The sequence below is a fragment of the Camelina sativa genome, chromosome 2, assembly GCF_000633955.1.
Source record: "Camelina sativa cultivar DH55 chromosome 2, Cs, whole genome shotgun sequence".
Lineage (NCBI taxonomy): Eukaryota > Viridiplantae > Streptophyta > Magnoliopsida > Brassicales > Brassicaceae > Camelina > Camelina sativa.
The window spans coordinates 14,072,251-14,086,303 of NC_025686.1; the positions used below are offsets into that span (position 1 = coordinate 14,072,251).

Consider the following 14,053-nt stretch of genomic DNA (forward strand, 5'->3'; position numbering starts at 1 on the left):
ATTAATCAACTCACTCATCTTCTTTAAAATTTGGATTGTTTATTGATTTATTCATCTAATTTTAGTTTGGTGTCATTTTCTATCTTATTCCATGTATTAATCTAGGTATGTAATCGATTGTGATTTTAAATTTTTCATTGATTTATCTTTTTAGTCAATTTGGTTGGTTGCAGTTATGAGCTCTTTCATCCTGCTTCTCCTATTATTTTTTTTGCAAATTTTGATAGAATAATGATTTAAATTTTTTTTTATATGAATATCTTTCAAAATTGATCATCTGAGTAAGATTCAGCAAATATATCTTTAACATTGTTCTCTTATTATCACTGAATCAATTTTTCTATATACAACAAAAAAATTTTATTTAATTAATTTGGTTGATTCATCTTAATCATTATTTTTGAATTTTATACTATACAGTTAAAGAATTACGATAAATTTTCCATTCAAAATGTGAAATTAACAATGTTAGTCATTTCCTCTTATACCAAGTGAATTCTGTTACAAAAAACCGTCGTTTAGTTGAATGTAAAAACTAGCCACTGTTTAATAAATTCGTTGGTTCTTGAGTTATTTAATTCGTTTATGACTTTGTATGATCATTTTCAGTTCTGTTTTATTCACATCACATTTCAGAAGAATAAATGGTTCAAAACGAATTGTTATCTTCCACATAGTTTTCTTAAACAACAATGTCAACAAACCAATTTATGATATTATATTAGTTAATAGTCATGCACGACTGTGTTAACTTAAAAGATTGATTAATGCTCACCACATGCTTATAAATTTAAGAGAATGTGATTTCAATGATACATTTGTTGGGTCGAATCAAAGTAGAACTATTGTTCCTCTGGTTGTAGAATCCTCACCTTTCCTTTCTACAGTTATGTGCCACATGATTTTACAACAATAATGTAATCATTCTCCCCTGTTTAAGACTCAAACATGGGAACATATAATAAGATTCAATAAACAGTTTGAACAATCTCTTACATTCGTTTTCATGTTTACATTATGTCTAAAACCCCAACCTGAATCTGATTATATCACTTCTTCTTCATAAAAGCCTGGTTCTGGATATCTTTAAGCCAAAGGGGCATATGGTACATGATTGCCATGAGGGTTGAGTTCCTGCCTGAAGAGAACCAAGCGGGTGGGTTCTTCTTCAGCACTGCTGCTACAGTGTCTTTGGCGAATGTTTCTGCAGGAGTTGGCTTAATCCTCTGTGATAGATACGCCCTTTCTCTGATAGCTTCTTCGTAAGGCTTGTATAGTTTCAGCTCAGGCATTTTGTTAATGCTCGCTACAGCTGTGTTTGCTATGTTTGTTCGTACTGCTCCCGGGACAACATTGATGACATCAATCCCAAAGGGCCTAAGCTCCAACCTAACGTTAAGAAAGAACCATTACAAACAATTCACAAAACAAAACCATCCACGTAACCCAACATGAGATTCTAGTCCTCTAGAAATGATACTCAAGTAGGTTTCCAACAAACCTTACCATCAATTCTCCTATAGAGAGAAAAAAAAAGCACAAACAGGACCGAGTATGCGATAGAGGAAGATGATGGCAAAACGCGAATAGCAAGCAAACCTGAAGGTATCAGTAAGAGCATGAATAGCAGCTTTGGTAGCTGTATAGACCCCAGCCCATGGACCCGGTGCCATAACAGTGACACTTCCAACATTCACAATTTTTCCCTTTTTCTTAGACACCATGTGAGGTACAACGGCTTGTATCATCCTCATTGTACCTACATTGGATAAATTCACTTCTTCAAAACATACTAACACACTGTACCAAGCCAAAAGCCAACACACACACACATGATCCAATCTGAACTATTGAAACTCCAATTAGTCTATAAATGATATAAGTTGTCATTAAAAATCCAATTTTCGTTTTACCATAAACATTAGTATTGAAGGTGTTCTCCATGGCCGCAAATGGAATCTCAGCCAGAGGTCCGACGCATTGAACACCGGCGTTATTAACAAGAACGTCGATCCTTCCAAACTTATCAATAACCTCCAACACAACCTTGTTCACGTTCTGTTCCGATTGAATATCAAGCTCCTTCACGAAGAACCTCGAGTCTTGCTCCAGATCCGTCATCGAGCTCCGTGATCGACTCGTCGCCACAACTTGACATCCCTTCTTACTAAACTCACTCGCCAGCGCATGACCAATCCCTCCCTGAGAACATCCCGTTATCAGAACCACCGGCCTACCGCTCTCCATTTTTAGAAGCCTTCTCCAAAGTTCTCAGATTGATCAACAATGGAATGTTTCTATTCAATGTTTATCAACAAACTTGAGTTTCTCAGAGTGTATAATAAGACAAAGTTTCTACAGTTTAGGTAATTACTATTTATGTCCCACAGACCCACAAGTTTCTAAATTTGTGATATTACAAGGTAATTACTATTTATGTCCCACAGACCCACAAGTTTCTAAATTTATGATATTACGACGACGTGGTTCTCTCCATATCTATAATGTGGTGGTTGATCGTCAATTAAAAAATGAAGACCTAACTCTTGCCGACACTATGTGTAGTTCCTTTTGTGAGACCTATCTCTTGCTGACACTATGTGTAGTCCCCTTACTGTGAAACTAAAATGTTTTATGCTTTAAACCAGTTTACATTATATTCGTCAAATAATCATCTATATAGATGTGATTTTATATCAGATTAGTTATCTCTTCTGAACATTGACAACCAATCTGATTAACTTACGAAATTTTACAGAGCAATTAGTAGCATATATCTCCCAGTAAAAAGCAGAGAGAGAGAAACATAGTTAAGCAGAGAAGAAACCATTAGAAACAGCAAGAGCAAAATGAGATTTAGCTTCAAGCTTCCTCTTTAAACTCTTGATCATGTCCTCCTCTTTTTTTTTTGATAATCCAGGTATCCAAAGCCCAGTGAGTCCTGACTAGCCCACTAGCCCGAAAGCTTGGCGTACGTCCCGAAGGCGGCAAGAGTGGTTCCTGGAGACCACAAAAAGAAAAAGAAGAACCCAACCCAACCCAACCTCCGCAATCCCAAAGGACGTCAACTTTGCCGGGAAATTATTACACAGCCCAACCTCCGCACAACTCGATGCTTTCTTTGCCATTAGCTTCATCCTCCGCTCGTATTCCTCCACCACCATATTGCTATGTCAGCCATTAATTGTTACAATCCCTCGATCTTTCTCTTGAGTTCTATGTGCCAAGAATGAACACAACATAGAAAGCTAATTTATATTGTTGCTTTAACTTGCTGTTTCGGATAAGGATTGTTCCATCTTTTTTTAATTATTATAAGGATCGGACTGCTGATGTTTTTTTTATTCCAACGGTTTAAGTTGTTTTAGTTTCTCATTCAACGGTTACGATTTAAGATGATATTATTAATAATTTAATTTATTAGATAAATGAAAAGGCACCTCTTTGCTTCCTTCCCCAAATCGTCATTTCTTTTTGTTTTGCCTTGCGGAATCAAAGCTTCTCTTCGTAAAAACCTGTTCAATTACGAATTACCTCTTTTCATACCTTTATATTTGGAATATGTTCAACTTACAACTTATTTGGTTTTGTGCACTTCTCTCTCGCTTATTCTCTTGAGATGTCTTGTTTTATCATTTCCTCTTATACCAAGTGAGTTATGGTACAAAAAACCGTCGTTTAGTTGACTGTAAAAAATAGCCACTGTTTAATAAATTTGTTGGTTCTTGAGTTATTTAATTCGTTTGTGACTTTGTATGATCATTTTCACTTCTGTTTTAGAATCTCTGATTTGCAATTTCCATTCACTCATCATCGCTGATCTGGGTTTGATCTTGCTGTTCATCATTTTTGTACCTTCTCTATGGTTCTCCTTTTGGTGTATACGTATTGCAATTGTAACATTTCTTCTTAGATTGAGTAAACGTATGATGGTTATTTTAGACATTTATCTTCAGCAACATGCCGTTATGATCAGGCATTGGTCAATGGATAGGAAAAAAAAGAGGTGAAATTTCATAACATCTCTTTTAAATCTGTAGGTTGGGTTCATTCCCGGTGGGTGTGGTTGTGTGGAGAAAGGCTTGAACGTTTGCTTACCAAGGCTTTTTCATCTACAATGTTTATGATTTTTCCTTTATGTGAGAATTCGTTGATATATATTAAAAGTGTCGTTGACGTGTGTAGTCACGACTTCTATTTTCAACATTCTTACCAGGTACCACTGCTTTATCCTTGTCATTTGTCATTTGTTCTTCGCTCTTAATCTTTTGTTTTCCATATTAGTACATGTCAAAAGTAATTCTGTTAATTTCATTAATGCTTTTTTTTTGATAACAGAGTACAAGATTGGCTCAAACAAACCAATATGAAGGAACATTGTTTACATAGGTAATTAAGTGCGGAACTGTGCGAATTTGTCGTGCTAAATTATCCGCTTTACCATTCTGGGAATGAGGGACGTAGACTAAAAAAAAGAAGTAAACTCCTCTTTATCCGCTTGTATATCCTCCAAAAAGGCATGAAAGCTACCCACTCGGAAGACGAAGACACCATCTTCACTAAGTCGGAGCAGTCGGTGAGAAAGACAACAGATTGGTTATCTGCCCCAATCATACAACACATAGCCCAGACAAGGGCTTCAATCTCTGAAGAGGGGAGAGACTACGGCGAAGGTTGGCAGCTCCCATAGTAGGAGTGTCACCCGAGAGCGACGTGCAAAACAATCCTCTACCCGCATAACGATCTGTTGCTTTCCAAGAAATATCTACAAAATAATTTCATTAATGTTGTTAGATAGGAAAAGATGGATCTTGTTTATAAAAAAAACACATCTCGCTTGTTACCATTTCTAGAGTTATGGGAATCTATTGGTTGATGGGCAAGTAATCATAGATAGTAGATGCTTGGATATATCTGTATCTTTCTCCCCAATCTCAAAACAAAGATTTAGATCCATATTTTTTAAAAAATATCTATATTTTAGAATTTGTTTCATTAATGAATATGTTGGGTTTATTAAATGTAGAGTTTAAGACTACTTATGTTGATTTTGGGGATTAGATGGCTGTAATGTATGTTTCAGTTGGAGATTTGTTAAATGGTGAGTCAGAACTACAAAGTATATTACTTAGTTAAATACTCATGTTCATGTAATGTATATAAGGGCAAAAAATTACAAAGTTCAATTTCCTCATGTAACTGTTTTCTGCAACACTTGTAAAGAAACAAGAAACATCAAACTATTTAGAACAATTATAAAAACTTAATTTTATTTATAAAACTAAGATTAAATATTTGCATATCTAAATTGTTTAATAATGACATATATATTTTAAAACTAAGACAAAACATTGCTTATATTTTTAAACTATCTCTATATACTTATTTAAGCAATGTAGTTAGAATTTTAACCAGCTTTGATGTGATATATTACGAAAATGATATTGCATTTTAATTAATCTAATAACTAACAAAAAAAAAAGTTTGTATTTGTTTATACAATAATAAAACAATAATTTCGAAATTATTTAATGAAATTATTTAATAGATTCTATTTGTTATTTCAGAAATCTTAGAAAATAATAACAAACTATTTAATTGGCTAAAACTTATTTTTTTTATACATAATATTCACTATGCAAACAATACTGAATGTACAATGTTGACAATATATATATATATATATATAGATAATTTAATTGTAATTTTCACTTATAAAGTTAATATAAACTAACATGTTATACCAGTAATTGCAATGGTGTTAATATTAACACCAATCACTATTGTAAATTTGATATATTAAGATCTCTAAACATCATCACATCAATTTGTAATACCAAATCACGGGTCAAAACATGTTTGGTTGGATTTTTTTTAGACTTAACCGAATTTATAATTAACGAATTTGATATTGCACCCTAACTAAAATAGTAGTACCAACTACGGGTCGAAATTGAAGTATGAAATTAAGTAAATTAAATATATAATTTTATAAAATGTATAGAATAAATAAAGTTTCTACTATTATTTTGTAAAAAGTAATTCAAATTTACGTAAATATTTTCCCAGCTGGATCATTATCTAGTTTAAATGTTAAATTTGACATGACGTTATGTAGGTGTGAATTTTTTTTTCTTTTCTTCTTCTTACTTTTTTTTCCAACAAAAGAATCAGCTCAAACGAGCCAATTAGATGAAAAATTGTTTACAAACAAAACATGATGTAGAGATACACGCGTTTGACGTGCCAAAAAATCTGCTTGTACATTTGCGGTTCGCGAAACGTGAATTAAGGAAAAAGAAGAAAACTTTTTTACGTTTCGTTCATTGAGTTTTGGGCAACTTTTTGCAACAAGAAAAAGATTTGTCAACTATTAATAATAGGTTAATTTATTCATTAAATTACAAAAGTAGAAAAAGGAAACTTATCTATTAATCATATATATAAAAGTAAGGTTTTGGTCTCTCCTTATTGGTTGATTTTCATTTAATACTTTCTAATTTTTTTATTTGCTTTCTAATTGTTTAATTGCTTTAAATAATATTTAAGACTCAATTAACACAATACATTTAATTCATACATTAAAATAAAATTATAACTGAAAATAAAATAAATTATGCATTAATTATATTCCACCAGTCAATTTTATTCAAACACAATAAATAATATTTGTAACTCCAATAATTCTAAATGTAACTTCCATCAATTCTTATCATATAAATAAGCATTGTCTCATTCTCTCATATTGGCATTTTTTACTTTCTCATTTTGATATTCTCGCATTCTCTTCCACTTCTTTCATTCTCTTCCACAATATCTCAAATCATTTTTTTTTTATGTTTTCAGTTTCTTAATTTTGTTGTATGGGCTACAAAAAACCAAATGAAATATCATTGTAAAATTTTAATGCTAACTTTTAATTTTAGAGACTACATGATATATATATTTTACATTGTTTTTATATTTAAAGATTCATCTCCATTATCTAATTTGGATTATCATCTTATAAGTAATCATTCTCTCCTCCTCTCACACCACTATCAAATGTTGTTATATCTAATATGTATTGTAAGAGTTTGATTCTATATTTTAATTTAGAAAGTATTATATATAATTAACATTGTTTTCAATTTTTATTTTATTTATATAAAAATAAAATATTTTTTTTATATATTTTTTGCCTTTCTAATCTATTCATATTTATTTTTAAAATTTCCATAGCTAAATTTAAATTCACATATGTTGGTTTTAACAAAAAATCAAATTTATTTGAGAATATATTTTAAAAGGTTTATCTTCATTATCTATTTTAGATTAGCATCTTATAAGTCATTATTTTTCATATTCTTACAATATTCACCATACAATAAGGTCATGAAGTTGAAAAAATCCATCTCTAATTTTGTATTATGTACTCTGGTTATCTCACATATTCATGTATCATTTTTAATAATTTAGAATTATCAATATAATTATCCATTCATAAAGTCTATTTTATTTTGTAAAGTCTATTTTGTTTTGTGATCCAATAGATAAATATGTAAAGATCAATATAATTTTTATATTATTTAAGATTTGAGGTTTTTGAAAACAAAAAGAACTTATTTATGAAAAAATTGATTTTCTTGATTTAAGCAAGATGAAAAAAGTGAAATATAGAAATAATATAATTATTAAAATACCATTTAACTAAATCCTCTAAAGATGAAACCATTAGTATGAAATCTAGCACTATAAATTAAATTGATGAGTGAAATGTTTAAATTTATATATTATTATTTATATTAATATAGCTAATCAATTTGTAATAATTTTTTGTAGTATTGGTTAATTTTTGATTTATAGAGAAGTTTATATATTTTAATTTTTGTATAATAAATAACCATACCAAAAAAATGTTGACAGGAGTGTTATTTTGAGAAATTACTATAAATTTTTTTAAGATTCAGACATTAGTATAATTTTTTTGAGATTACATTAATAAAACAATATTTTAGTTTAAGAAAATTTAAGAAATATAATTAAAACTATTATGCATTGCATGGACTAATTACTAGTGATAATATAACACAAAGATTCGGTATCACATGTTCAACTTTTGAACACATACATGTTTCAAGAAGTCTGCATCAGTCGATAATTTTTCCAAAACAGCAGACGATAAACACGTGTGAATCTCCATGTCTCCTTGTTCAACTCCCGGATAAGCAATGAGTTTGCCATCATGAGTATTACCCGGTCCAGCTCGAACCGCAATCGGTTTACCCCAACCGAAATCGTTTCCATACACATTAAACCGAGGAGAGCTAGCTACTACTATATAATTGCTCGATGATGCCTTCAACAAACTCGGTTCCTTCACCCAGTTCTGAGCAAACTTTCTAAACTCTTCATTCGTTTGTGAACCAAGGGTTTTGTTTATAAGCAGAGCAGCCCAACCAAGCCCATTGTTAACCATCTCCCCTACGGTGGTCGTCGCCGTAGCGAGCCCGACTGTATTCCCGAAACACTCTTTGTCGAGCGGAGGGTTTAGTCTTGGCCTCATATCCACCAGTAACTTGAAACAAATCACTTCTTCTCGACTCAATTCACAACTGTTTCTGATTATCGCTCGCCACATATACGCCGACACCGCTTGAAGCGACGAGATTCTCCGATCATCGGCACTAACCTCGCCGTTGGCTTTCGCTTTGAGCTCAGAGACGTTTCTACTCGTGAATCGAAAAATCTTCTCTTGTAATGACGATGAAGTACCAACAACATTAACAACCCCCCGGTTCGGTGGTGTCTCCGTCTCTGAGATCGGAATTCGAATCGGATACTCAATCCCGTCGAGAAACCATCCACGGAGAACCAAAGGAGGAAACTTTCTCCGATGATGATCGGAATCAAAGCAAATCTCCGACCAAGTGTTGAAGAAACTCCAAAACGAAATCCCATCAGCAACGATATGGTTATAACCATATCCGATAAAGACTCCATCTTTCAGCTCCGTCACTTGAAAAGCGATTAACGAATCAGAGATCTCTTCACAGTCACAGCTTCTAACTCCGTTCGCCGGGTAAAAACGTTTCAAGAACTCAGGGACGTGACCATCGGCAGGCTCTAAAACATCACTCACCGAAACGGTTTTAGCTGAAGCGTGGACGAATTTGACACCTGAACCATCGCAGTCTACGTGAAACGACGCCGTTCCGTCGTGTTGGTTCTCGATCTTGACGAGACGACCGGCGAATGGGTAGAAGATGTTCAAAGCGACCGAGAGAGAGGATTTTAACCGAGAGATGAAATGGGTATCCGGGTCGGGTTGAGGAAAGAGAAGACCTCTCTGTGCGTATTCGGCTCGAAGAAAGAAGAGATCCCATGGAGTCAGATGGATCTTCTTAACTCGATCCGATTCCTCGTTCTTGTAGCTCTCATCTGGTCGAACTATGCTCTTAGAGATCACTTCAACTACTACTACATCTCCCATGTCTTTCTTTTTTTTTTTTGGTAGAACTATGCTCTTAGAGATCACTTCAACTACTACATGATTGACATAAATATACCAAACTCTAAACACAATGTGTGGTCTTTGCCACATAGACGTTATCTACTAAGACGGTGGACTGGTTTTGATATTTATTGAGTTACATTAATGAGCCCATTATTATCAACCTACCGTCCAAGTGAAAAATGAAAGTGTTTTTCTTTGATTGGAATTTGTTTACCAGAGCTCGGTGGATTGATTGCTGACTTGTTGTTACTCCGGCAGCGAATGTAGCTGATTCCGGTTTGATACAAATCCCATACAAAACTATATAAGAGCCTCTAGATTGGTTGATGTCATTCGAAACGATTTGTTGATAGTGAGATCTTGTGAATCAAGGCTCAAGCATGAAAGAAGAGATCTCATGGAGTGAGATGGATCTTAACCCGTTCCGAATATAATTAAACTATTAAGAAAAAAAAAAACGAAACTGCAAGGAAGATTCCTAAATTATTTTCACTTACTACGCTCCTCGTTGGAACAAAGGAAATACAAATAGGGACTAATCGTAATTATAATAACATGACGCTAATTATCCATGTTAGTACTAACTTGATCACAATGGCTATAATTAGTTTACTAATCACAGTAATTAAAACAAAAAGCCCTAATCCTCTAATGTGTATATAAGGTAAGTACGGCAGTAACTTCTTTCACTCATAACTTTTTTTGCGTTTTTTGTTTTTTCCATTCATCACCACGAAGACGTTAACTAGGGTTTGTGTTTGTGTTCTTGTTGCTTTTCATCATGTATTATGTAAGAATGGTTACAGAAACAAAACTGAGACTGAGGATATGCCTTGGCTCTGAAGTCAATCAATCCAGGAAGAAGCGTAAAGCTGAAGAGCAGCGTGATGATGATCTGGAAAATACGAAGAAGCAAAAGCTGGATGTGGATGGCGAGTCGTCGTCGTCCATGTATGATATGTGTCTAAAGGTACTAAAATCGATGAGAGACGAATGGTTTGGTTCGCGTTTCGAGGAGCTTGTCATTGAAAACCCTAATTACTTCTCTGTTATATCAAAGCCAATGGACTTCGTCACGATCAAGTCCAAACTCGCCAAGAATCTCTACGTCAGTATTGCTAAAGAGTTTCCCAAAGATGTTCGATTGGTCTATGAGAATGCGATTCGTTATTATCCTCCTGAGAATTCGCTTCACAAGAACGCTAAGAAGCTTATGAGGGTTTTCGAGGTCAGATGGGAACCGGTGATTAAGAAGAAAGCTTGTGAGAGCTTTTACTTGGACCAAAAGGTTTCATCTCTTTCGAAAAGTCCAGCAGTACTGAAAGAGGATAAGCCTGAGACTGAGAGCAAATTCGATCCGAAGGCTCTTCGTGCGGCAGCAATCAGGATTCGATTTGCAGATACTATCGCGAAAGCCAGATATAGAAAGGAGCTCATTGACGAGAGTGGTGGCAGTAACAACAAGGCTGATGTGATGATGGGAATGCAGAAAGCAAAGCAACTTTTAGAAACAAGGCAACGTGAAGAGGAAGCTAGAATTGAAAGTGAGACTAGAGCCGCCAGGTTGAAAGTGCTATGCAGGGAACGGCTTGCACTAGAGGAGTTGGCAGAAGAAGCCAAATTCAATGTTGTAAACAACTTGGAAACAGAGAAGGACATGGTCAAACTCTGTGGTGGATCCTATCTGGCAAGAACTCGGAGCCTTCAAGAGCTTGGTCTGCGTTTAATATTTGAGGATTATTGGCCGGAACTTGAAGAGATTAAGGAGGAAGGAGAGATCTAGCTAGCTAGTAGAGAAGATCTAGTAGAGAGAGACTCCTGCAGTCTCGTGTAATTACTTATAGATTCAGCATTCTCGAGGAATCTTTGGCCAATTGCTGCAGTACTGCCAGTTCCTTTTAAGTTGCAAGTTTCTCGTCAGCTATTATTATTGGCTTGATTTTATTGTAACAGTGCTTTGTTTTGCTTTTGTTTTCGTTGGTTTAAGTACGTAAAACTTGTATGACATGACAGGAATATATTAGAGAACTTTTACATCAATAAACGATTTATAGTTCAGTTCCTTCAGTATAAGTTCCCTATTGTTTCGATTGTAACGATTTTGGCCATCAGATCCAACACCAAAAGAGAATGTGGTTGTAGCATAGGGAAGAAAGATCAACACTCTCTTCAATTCTTAACCCAACGAATGCATCCATAGAGAGAGAGAGAGAGAGAGAGAGAGAGAGAGAGAGAGAGACGACCAATAAAAGAAAATAATCATATCATCTCAAACACATTTACACACATCCAAAATCATATCATCAACAATTGGAGACTCTACAAAAGAAAAGGCTTATGGAAGCAAAGCTGATACGAGAAGATCAAAAGTTATTAAACACCCATCTCTTTACAAATGTAAGATGGGTTTGGTTCAATAGCTGCCATGAGATCTCGCTGATGAAACAGACTGAGCTGACACTGACGCAGTCGGACTGTTGACTTCTCCATTGTTGCCTTTTGTCTTACCACTCAATCTTTCCATGGCATCCACACATATATCGTTGAACCAATCGTCTTCTGGTAGCTCACTGCACGTCATATACAACCACATTTAATCAGTTATGCTTCCCAAAAAGGCTAAAAACATTGCAACATACCCCCAATACCGACATACCTATATGGATCCATCCCTGTTGCAGTGAAAGCTGCTAAGGCTTTAGATATTATCTCATTAGTACCCCTATGCAAATTCCTCGAGAGGTAGCGACCTTGGGATGCAAAGCACATGACAAACTTCATGTCCAAATATAGCTGTGACAGATGCAGGTTGTTAACAAAAGTACATAACAATTTCAATGCTCGCAGAATATACTACTTACGTAGAAGCAAGAATGAGATTACAAACCTGCCGCAGGCCAAGAGGTCCCAGAGGCCTAGGACCTTCCTCAATTTCATCCCAAAAGCTCTGGTCTCCAGAAAGCCATAAGATCACAGTCTCTGTTAAACGCATCAACAAAGATGTGGCAAATCTTTCTCTTCCCACAAACATATCTGCTGCTAGACTTGCCATCCTGTTAAGTTTGGCAAAAAGTTCCTGTTTTCCAGCGATGCAACACCCAGAGTATAAGAATATTAAGCTAGAAATGACAAAGTAAAAAAATCATTTTCTTGAAGCGATCAGATACACCATGACAAAACATGGATTCAACTCGACAACACTGAATCAGCCAATAAGAGTTCGCAAGTGACTACACATCTGGGTACAGCACATTATAAACGCAAGCTGCACTGATGGAAATGAAACAACAACTACCTGGAATATCAGAGATGGAAACCAGTCCACATCCTCGCCATTTCCATCTATGTTTATGTACATATCTGCAGAGAGATGGCTATCTCCTTCCTCGGTAAAAATGAGATCCAAGGCATGCTGGCGACAAAACGCATCTTTTAACTTGTCAACAGTACTAAGTAAACGCCTCTTCCATTCTCGTTGTTCAGGATTACGATTTTGTCTGTCCGAAGGTCTCCTTGGGTCGTCTGTCCTGTGACCAGTCTGATCAAGAGACAGTTTCATGGCAGCACGTGGGAGTAATTCATCCGCTAGCAATGATGCATTTGCGAGTAATGCAAGTTGATTTGCCTCGGTCTCAGCCATTTGGACAATCTTGCTACACGAACCTTCAAAATTTGCCTCTTCTTCTTCTATCGAACCAGGAAGTGCTCTTATCAGCACATCTACATATGAGTTGAACACCCGAAACAGACCTTCTAGCGCTTTACTTCCCAATTGCATACTTAGGAGAGGTCCTACATCCTCAAAGAAGTCCTGCAACAAAATACCAATATCAAAAAGGATCTACTTGAAAAATCTATCTAAAATTCATGTCAACCCATTAGGGAATTGATTGCCAATCAGAGAAGCTAAGAGAGAATTGATAATGCATAGAGTTTACGAATATTTTTTTCAATGGGAATGTGAGTGCAATTTGGCACTCGAGTGCAAGTTCTAATCAATCATCACCCATGATTTTGTCGCTGATACATAAACTCATATAATAAGCAATTTTCATGGGATACTACTGGCATATCTGAGAGTGACACAGTAGATGTCTAACAGTGCAAATAATTCATTTTTCTAGCATGTTTGCAGCTTTGCATTTCCTAAGAACTTTATTTTCTATAACACAACTTGAAAAAATGAAGGCTTTGCGGAGAAAAGTGTTTGTTAAGATTGCCTACCTGTACCATGAGATTAAAGCGGTGAGCACTGGATGTAAGCTTATTCTGAAATGCTGTACTAGCATGACGACTACCAGCAGGAGGATATGTCAGCACCCAATCATCCGCAGCAGCCATAGCTGCAGTGTTTTCTTCAATTCGCTTAAGATTTGCCTCCAATGCCTGTTCCACGATAGGCTTAAAGTGCTTTAGAAGCACTGGGCAGAGGGACAAACCACGCGCTTCCAACAAGGAACAATGCCCAAGAGCTATCTGTGCACATTCTGCGGCAGCTCTTAGCCCTCCCGCTGCTGCAGAAGAAGCTAATGCATGCCTTTTAACAAGAAGGGAAAA

At 35.3% G+C, this 14,053-nt stretch overlaps 4 protein-coding genes and 1 long non-coding RNA gene across 6 annotated transcripts in view; 2 read left to right on the plus strand and 3 right to left on the minus strand.

Moving 5' to 3' along the window:
• Positions 827–2,367, minus strand: LOC104724393 (uncharacterized oxidoreductase SERP2049-like). The gene is made up of 3 exons (XM_010442877.2): positions 1,914–2,367; positions 1,600–1,759; positions 827–1,389 (listed from the first exon to the last, which is right to left on the minus strand). The coding sequence occupies exons 1-3, from the start codon at positions 2,245–2,247 to the stop codon at positions 1,050–1,052; spliced, it is 834 nt and encodes a 277-aa protein (XP_010441179.1). The 5' UTR covers positions 2,248–2,367; the 3' UTR covers positions 827–1,049.
• Positions 2,471–4,863, plus strand: LOC109128516. Its single transcript, XR_002034969.1, has 3 exons — positions 2,471–3,651; positions 4,041–4,216; positions 4,339–4,863. It is a non-coding gene; the product is annotated as an uncharacterized LOC109128516 (long non-coding RNA).
• Positions 8,008–9,635, minus strand: LOC104724402 (uncharacterized acetyltransferase At3g50280-like). The gene has a single exon (XM_010442889.2). It carries the CDS (start codon positions 9,581–9,583, stop codon positions 8,084–8,086), a length of 1,500 nt encoding a protein of 499 aa, XP_010441191.1. The 5' UTR covers positions 9,584–9,635; the 3' UTR covers positions 8,008–8,083.
• LOC104751904 (transcription factor GTE12-like) lies at positions 10,293–11,279 on the plus strand. Its single transcript, XM_010473961.1, has one exon. It carries the CDS (start codon positions 10,293–10,295, stop codon positions 11,277–11,279), a length of 987 nt encoding a protein of 328 aa, XP_010472263.1.
• The window catches only part of LOC104724411 (exocyst complex component EXO84B), an 11,397-nt gene continuing 9,075 nt past the window's right edge, over positions 11,732–14,053 (minus strand). The window contains exons 4-8 of one of the 2 annotated variants that reach the window (XM_019235156.1): positions 13,721–14,047; positions 12,792–13,307; positions 12,384–12,572; positions 12,153–12,289; positions 11,732–12,066 (exon numbers count right to left, since the gene is read on the minus strand). In XM_019235156.1, coding sequence (XP_019090701.1) covers positions 11,910–12,066; positions 12,153–12,289; positions 12,384–12,572; positions 12,792–13,307; positions 13,721–14,047 — 1,326 coding nt within the window. In that variant the 3' untranslated portion in view covers positions 11,732–11,909. The remainder of the gene's footprint in view (positions 12,067–12,152; positions 12,290–12,383; positions 12,573–12,791; positions 13,308–13,720; positions 14,048–14,053) is intronic. The other variant, XM_019235158.1, reaches the window with a different exon arrangement.